The sequence below is a fragment of the Catharus ustulatus genome, chromosome 15 (assembly GCF_009819885.2).
Source record: "Catharus ustulatus isolate bCatUst1 chromosome 15, bCatUst1.pri.v2, whole genome shotgun sequence".
In the NCBI taxonomy this organism is placed as follows: domain Eukaryota; kingdom Metazoa; phylum Chordata; class Aves; order Passeriformes; family Turdidae; genus Catharus; species Catharus ustulatus.
This window is the reverse complement of record NC_046235.1, coordinates 9,657,177-9,665,443: the sequence shown is the minus strand read 5'-3', so window position 1 is coordinate 9,665,443 and position 8,267 is coordinate 9,657,177. Positions and strand designations below refer to the sequence as shown.

General features: G+C 42.6%; 1 protein-coding gene across 2 annotated transcripts; it reads right to left on the bottom strand.

Annotated features, from left to right (window-relative positions):
- Positions 1-2: 2 nt before the first annotated feature.
- On the bottom strand, positions 3-6,504 carry CAMLG (calcium modulating ligand). 2 transcript variants are annotated; one of them, XM_033073447.1, is made up of 4 exons: positions 6,312-6,504; positions 4,759-5,213; positions 3,781-3,846; positions 3-2,025 (listed from the first exon to the last, which is right to left on the bottom strand). In XM_033073447.1, exons 1-4 carry the CDS (start codon positions 6,472-6,474, stop codon positions 1,834-1,836), a joined length of 876 nt encoding a protein of 291 aa, XP_032929338.1. In that variant the 5' UTR covers positions 6,475-6,504; the 3' UTR covers positions 3-1,833. The 2 variants fall into 2 exon arrangements, with proteins under 2 accessions (XP_032929338.1, XP_032929339.1); XM_033073448.1 differs by lacking the exon at positions 6,312-6,504 and adding an exon at positions 6,096-6,181.
- Between the last annotated feature and the right edge of the window lie 1,763 nt (positions 6,505-8,267).

The following is an 8,267-nucleotide window of genomic DNA, read 5'->3' as shown; positions in this document are numbered from 1 at the left end:
AAGCGGGTAGCAAATCAGCTTTTAATAGAAAACAATCGGTCTGGCAATAAACATTAAATAGAATTATGTACACCGACAGAGGTAAGGTAAAAACGGAATAGAACAGATTGATTTATTGGTCAAAGGTCGTTTCTTGATCACCATTTCTTCATCGAGATTTCTTAATTAGTACAAGCCCCTCCTGGTGCTCGGCCCATACAAGGGTATTTACTTGATTAAAATTTTTATGGTGAGGATTAAAAATCCATTGCTTTTTGCGCGTACTGGTACAAATCTAAAGCTTTTTGCAGGTATTTTTCCAATTTATTTGTATTACATTTGGGCATATAAATAGAGAATCAGAACAAGTAATTTTTGAGCAAACTCATTATTTACGTATCTCAACCTTAGCTTAAATTACAGTAATTTCAGTTTTCCAAAATTACGATCTAATATAAATAAATTTAAAGCTGGTGGATCAATATCTGTGCTAATAGATCTAAATTAGAATTTTCTGCAGCCCAGCCCTGTGTATCTGCAATGTAATACTCACTGTAACATAACCTGTTAAAAAAACCCCATGAAAATGGTCAAATCAAAACATAAGGTTCTTGTATTCAGGCCACAAACATGTAGCTAATTTAAAAGTCAGAAATGCATCACTAAAATTATAGGAGGAAGCTTTAACAAAGAATAATCAGCAGAAAGTGGGGCCATTTAGAGAGGCACAATCAAACACATCTGCTCCCTACAAAAACCTCTGCAGGCAAATACCAAGTTAAATATGTGGATTACCATGCTAAAAATAGGCATCAACCTACACTACCTGAAAGTCCAGATTTTAAACATAAAACTACAAGCTGAAAACACTACCAAATGTAGCTTCAATAGAGATTTTCAGAGATTATCAGCATTTCACTATTTGGAATGACACTTCCTTCCTCTCATTGTGCAAAATTCGTACGAGATGGAAAACAAAACGGTTTCTCTTTTAAGTTTTACAAACACTGGAGCAAAGATTTGATACTGCAGGTTGGGTGCCAATATATAAAATTTCTCATGAGATGAACTGTTTACATTAAAAAAAAACATATCAGAAAGCACAGGTGTGAACTGCACTAGGATTAGGTTGCTAGAAACTCATAAACAGATACAATTAGTTCTCTTTCTTCTTACTTTTTGATTAATGACCTTTATAAGCACCAGGATCATCATCTTGTTGGTTTTGCTTAGCTCTTTTCCACAATAATCATCAAATTAAATTAATTACAATCACAACAAGTAATGTATAGCAAGGCAAGGATAAGGACAACAAAGTGGCAAGTTTCACCAACATTCTCCAGAAGCAGCTACTTAGTTCAGCATTCTGAACTTGAACATTTGAAGAGAATACGGGATTTCTTTTCCTTAAGAGCTTTCTTTAAAAAATGGAAACACCACAAAATGAGCAGGTCTTGTCAGTTATAGCCATACAGGATATACACATATATATGGTTCTGCTGAAGGGAATTCTCTTCCTGTTCTCACTAAAAAGAACAAAGGCAGCTTTGTAAATGTTTATGAAGGAGACTCAGAAGGGCATCATCTAACTAAAGCAAATGAATCATCCACTGACACTTGCATCCTAGCCTTCACATTTGTAATATGCAGACACAGTAAATACACTGAACCAACACAACTGGCAGTCAGGGACCCTGCTCTCCCTTTCTCAAAATTACTGGATTTAAGGCCCCTTTCAAGCATTCCAACAGCTAAGAATTTTAATGAAGGTTTACACCTGCTTGCACAGTCAGATGTTAAAGGAACACAGTCCAGAAAGCTTTAGTGTAGCTACTGTGTGGAATTCTACAGCCATCATGGTACTTCAGAGCCAAAAACCAAAGTAAGTTCATGGCAAAAGATAAAAGTAAAGAAATAGACACAAAGGTCTGTGAAAACATCTCCCATTTTGTTGTAGGTGTCCATGGAGCGACTGATCACTTCTGCAGGGATTCCAGACAGGAGAAGAGCAGCAGTCAGTACGGTAGTTTTCACCTTCTTCTCACACTAAAAGGGAAAGAAAAACCAGTATCATGTTAGTTCTTCTAATCCAATTCTGCTTTACACATCACCAATGTTATGCCAGTTTCACACATTCCAAATTTGTTGGTAGGAGTAGCAGGTTTGGATTGATTCTGTCCAGATGTGCTCCAGGAGTCCCAGCACTCATCCTAGACAGAGATTCCTGTTCTGATGGATCCACCAGAGCCGAGTAAGAGGCTGGTTAACAGCAGGTAAAACTCATCCTGGATATTCTGCCTCCTTCACACTGCTGCTCCCAGCAGGCTGAGATGTAAGGCAGGCAGAATGAGCTTCTCCTGGATGAGCAGAACCATTCCCAGACAAGGGAAGTCTGGGTGTAAGAAGCCAAGCCGGGCATCTCCACTGTCAGAACTGGATTAATCTCAACACACTTTGGAAACATCACACTTTTGTTTTTTTTAACAGAATCCCAGAATGGTTTCAGTTGGAAGGGACCTTAATGCTCATCTCATTCCAACCTCCTGCTATGGGTAGAGACACCTCCCACTAGACTAGGTTGCTCAAAACCCCGTAAATACTGTTAAGTTTTCTAACAGAAAAAATATTTAGAGCTGAAAACCACCTGTTTCTGGTTTAGAACAACTTAATTTGGCAGTTTTATCCTCTGAACTCAGAATTGCTCCAAAACCTTTTAAAAGCTGTTCCATCCTTAAGATGAGGAATCCCAAGGATGCAAGTCTGACAGGCAGGAAAAGGTGACAGTGGCTGAAAATGCTAATGATGATACTTGCTGGATATTTTAACTTAATCCAATCTAAATTAAGCTTTCAAGAATATTTCCATGTTTCATGGGAGAAAAATTAAGGTTAGCAAAGGAATTGACCTCACCCAGGTCTGACTGCAGTAAAATCAAGTTGTGGAAAGGAACCACCTCTTTGAATTCTGAAACTGAAGAGCTGATTTTAAGCACACCAGAAACAAGATCAAGATGATGTAGCAGATGAGCTGGTACACATCTAAGGCTTATTTTACTGTTTTGTGTTGTGACACATCATCTTAGAATGACTATTATGATATATTTAACTACAAAACAACTGCTGATTTATTCTGATTTTCTACAAGTAATCTATTTTTCCTTTTAAAATGCAAATTTTCCCTCTTAACTATGGCTTGAACATCATTCAATCCCACTCTGCACCACAGACCTGACAAAATCATCAACCTACCAAATGCTTCAGCACAATTACCTGTTGTAAATACATAAAGCAAGCAGTATAACAAATAAGCAGCAAGTTTGACACACAAAGTAAGTGTTTCATTTCAAGCTGCCACTCAAACCAATACCAGCAATGGAATGCAGAGCCCTTAAAACTCAATGTTCTGCCTCATTTTTTAGCAAACATTCTCCCAAATTTCATCCAGATATTACATGCAGAACAGCTGCTTAGCAAAGCAAATAATAACCACAGAAGAGCATGGTCTAGAAGAAAAGCAAGTTTCCTGGAGACATGAAAGAACTACCTGGATTTCCTGGTCAGATGCTTTTAATTAGGCTACAGCTACACAAGCTGCTAGTCCATGTTTTCACTGCAACTTTAAAAAAGATCCTCAACTAAATCTGGAAAGATTAAAAACTAGTAAAAATTATCAGCATTGGTCATTCAACTCTGCAGTTTAAAACAAGGGAAGAATACTTCACATGCATTGGTCCTAAAACAATACAATCTAGTTTAAATTGAAAACACTTAAAATTAATCTAATTCCGAAAAAAAAAATTACCTTTGGAAAGTACTTGGACAGTCCCATGTAAGCAAGTTGTAGAGTAAGAAATGGTGCAAATATTGACTGAAGGAACAGAAAAGAATATATAAAAATTAACTTGATCAGAATTGCTAAGAAACACAAAGATTTAATGCTTCCTAAGTCATAAAAGAAAATCAGTAGGTAGAGATTAATTTGTGAACAGCAACATTGGTCTTGAACACTACAAATCTAAGCAGACACATTACATGTCAAAATAAGGTCCTTCCCTATATTCTTTGAGCCTGTAGAACTGAAATGGCAGATGAGAAAAGCAGAGTGTAAAACTGAGCCCAGGGATCCAGAAGCTCAACTGCTGTACCTGTCTGACACCTCTGTGCTGTTGTTCCGGCAGGCACTGGGAATACTGAGGAACTACTTTTCCCAGGCTGAAAATGAGGAGGATCTACTTATCTTGGTACAACTATTTACTTATCTTGGTACAACTGTTATTCTTAGACTCACAGAATGGTTTGGGTTGAAAGTTACCTAAAAAGCTGTCTCATTCCAAACCCCTTCTCTGGGCAGGGATACTCCCCAAGAGACCAGGTTGCTTCAAGCTTCATCCAACCTGGTCTTGGACACTTCCACAGATGAGAACTCTATTCTTACTCCATTATTCTTTTATAGACCCCAAACTAGAGGAGCAGCTGACTCATATGCTCACCAAGATGGGAATAAACTTGCAAGGGACTTAAGCTGCAACAACTATTCCAGTGCATCTGCTCCTGAAACACAACAGACAAACGTGCTGCTCTCAGTGGTTACACAGTGGCTATGTTGGTAGCAGATAACTCCCATAGAATTCGGAAATTTAAGGTTTTTTACAATTTTTGGAAATGTAAAGAATGCCTGACGTTCCCAGCTTGGTGATTAGTGATAGACTTCATCCCCAAGTATTTCCCAGTAATTTGCACCAACCAGCAAATCCCAGCAGGATTGTGTCCCTGGACTCACCAGGTACTTGCACACAAAAGCCCTGACCGCAATGGCAAGCAGAGCACATCCCACCAATCTGAAAATGCGGAAAGAGTCAAACTCCTCTGCTGCATTCCCATTCTCCTGGCTTGGCTTCTCACTCATCAGCTGGTTCCTCAGTTTCAGAGCTTCATCAAACCTGGACAGGTACTGCTCCAAGCCGTGTCTCGGTGGCCGCGGTGCAGCCTCAGAGGGCAGCTCTCCCCTGTGACGGTGACGGAGCTCGCCTGTCCCCTCGGTGACCAGCTCTGGGGCTTTACCAAACAAGTCCTTGTCCCCTCTGAGCTCTGCCATGCTGCCTGTGTGGTCAGTTGAGCTTGTCACATTGCACACAGAATCACCAAGCACAATCCGCTTGGAAACCGAAGGAATGGGAAGGGAGTTGGATTTATCTTGCTCATGCTGAAGCTTTAATTCTGTGTGACTTTCATCATCTAAGGAAGAAAAATAAAAACACAGAGTTATACACACTGAGTAACATGGAACAACACTTCAGCTACGCTGGAACAGGAACCTGGGTCTCTGCTTCCCAAGAGAAAAGACAGATTTATGATTAAAGTAGGGCACTCTTCATGGAACAGACACAAGACATAAAGCTGTGCCATGTAGGTCAGAAGTTGAAGCTGTCAGTCAGCAATGGAGAAATTAAAACACTGAACTTCCTTAAGCAACAGCACTGCATGCACAAGCAGAAAGATCCAAATACATGGACTGACATTAAAAAAAACCCCAAAGATTTGGAGAAAGTGAATCCAACAGAAGAGCACTAATACCTGACAAATAAGCAGACAACAGCAGTGCACTTTAGCTTGCTGTTTACTGTCAGAGGCAGGGCAGTGTTAACCTGCTCTGTATCAAACCTGAAGACCCATCTCACAGAGAGGGAGGTGGTGATGGCAGAGAACAAAAGCCAAATCAAGAACGTGTCTAGTCCTACCAGACAGCAAGAACTAACACTTCAGCAGTACTTTTCAGTGTTACATCAGACTGATTCATTGCTGATGGGCATCCCTGTAAACTGAAATCTGAGAACTCTTTTCTGATAAGACAGCACACTTGAAGAATGTCCAGAAACATAACCGAGCTACCTAGGATATGGATCTTCAAGAAAATTCTACATGCCAACAACAAACATCTATGTCACTATCCAAATGTGAGATAACTTTGCTATAAAAAGCCAGCTATGAAAGCCAGCAGCTACTGACTAAAAACGTGGGGGAGGCTCATCGTTTCTTCAACCAAAATAAAACTCCTTGCAGTGAAATGACAGCTTCTATGCTCGCTGTCTAGGGACCGTGCCGGGCCCAACTCCCGACCTTCCAATGGCACTGGGATTTCATGGGCGGGTCCCTCGCGGAGCAGGGCAGGTCGCGCTGCTTGAAGCATCCCTACGAACGAAGGCGGCACTGAGAGAGCGGAGAGCCAGCCGCTCCTGCTCACCAGGGGACCGCGGGCAGCCGCCGGAGAGGTCGAGGCGTCACCGCAGCCCCGGAGCCCTCACGCAGCCCCGCCGCACCCGCTACGGGGCTCACCCTTGCCCGCCGCGGGCCGGTGGAAGCCCATGATGCGGTTGATCCGCTCCTCCGAGTTCATGAGCAGCTTTCTGCGGCGCAGCTCTGCGCGGCGCTGGGACGCCGAGAGCCCCGCGGGGGCCCCCGGCGCTGTGGGCGCCGCTCCCGCGCCGCCGTCCGCCATCCCCGGCACCGCAGGCCCGGCACCACGGCCCGCCCCGCCCAGCGCGCAGGCGCCGGCACCGCCCACCTCCAGCCGCCGAAGCGAGCGCCGCCATTTTGCGTAGGGGCAGGAGAAGGGGCGGGGCGCGCTGCGAGAGCGCTCCCCGCGCTCCTCTGACGGCGCGGCGCCCGCACTCAAGATGGCTGCCCCGGCCTCAGAAGTGGCGTCACGGGGCGAAGGGCAGCGGCGTGAGGGCAGGAACGAGCGGTGGCGGCGCTCAGGGGACCGGGAACGGTGACACGCGGAGCCAGGCCGGGGCCGTCCCCGCTGCACACACAGGACAGCCTCCGACCCTGGCACTGCACGGTGCACGCTGAGGAAACATCAACAGCCTAGCACCGCTCGCGGACGCATTATAGATATACTGGCATTATAGAACAGGGAGCGTATTGACTTCTTTCCAGTAAGATAGAGTTGGCATAATATTCACCTTTATGTACACTAAAAGTCCGTTACGCCTCTCTCTGTGTGCTAGGTGGTGAAACTGCCACATTACTCTTCCCTTACCTGAAGAGCCCGCTGGTAAAGCACAGCCAAACCAAGTGACACACAGGGCTCCCGTCAGCATCACTGCATCGACAGCTTCACCCCCCAGCCCGAGGCACTGCCACAGGAACAGGACTCGCCTCCTGGGACAGCCTACAATTCCAAAATCCAGCGCCAGGACAGCTGCTGGCTGAGCCCCGAGCCACAACAGGAGTGGTGGAGTTCAGCAGCAGCAGGACAGTGTTATGTGTATTGGGGAAAAAAAAACAGTTGACAAGTCCAAGTAATATTTCTACAATACTGAGTGGGAGAATTCTGTATTTAAAACCAGTTAAATACAGAAGTCATACTACCAAGCTCATGTATTAACTCATCTATGATGGGCCAGAGGCAGCAGTGACAACAGTTCAAAAAAATTTGCAAGCATTAAGATGGAACTTACAAAAAAAGCTGCTGAAATAATGGGATGTTAAATGAAGATACAGGATTACCTAAAATAAAATTGATCACCATCTTGGAATGCTGCTGAAAGCTAAATTCCAACCATCACCAGCCCACCAGCTGGGCTCCTGTGACCAATGTGGTATTTATCTCAACTGATTAAATACATTGTTCTTCTTTTACTTATAAGAAAGGAGTGATGGACTGGCATGAGTTCTTTCAATTAATTTTATTGAGTAGCCAAATCTGATAAATTAGCACAGATAAAATAAGCATTTGCAAGTGTTATAAATGACTTTTTACAGGAATAAAACAGTGAAAATTACAAACTATAAAAAGGAGGACAAGTAAATCCTGTCTCAAATTCAGAAGGGGAAAGATTTATAACTTCATACTGAAGATAAAATCTTTGAGTTCAGAGAACAAAGATTTAATATTACAATATTATACACTACTTTACAAAATTAAATTTACTATAAGGATTACATCCAGAATAGTAAACAGAACCTTAAAATCACATTTAATGGTCCCTTAACTTAACAGCCATTCTGCATCTTTGATTAAATTCTGTTACGAAATTAACTCTAAATAAAAGTGAATCATTCTAATTATTGCAACACAGCCTATGTGGACTTAGACTGAAATATATTAATTTAAAAATAATAATGAAAGCAAAGTAAAATGGATGGTAACAATGTTGGCTGAACACTAATGTGCCAAATACAGAAATAGCTTTTTAAAAAGTGTTTGACTACAAAGAGACACCTCCACCACATACAGTGGCAGAGTTGTCATGCTGAGATCTAAGTACCAAATCACTCTTGCCT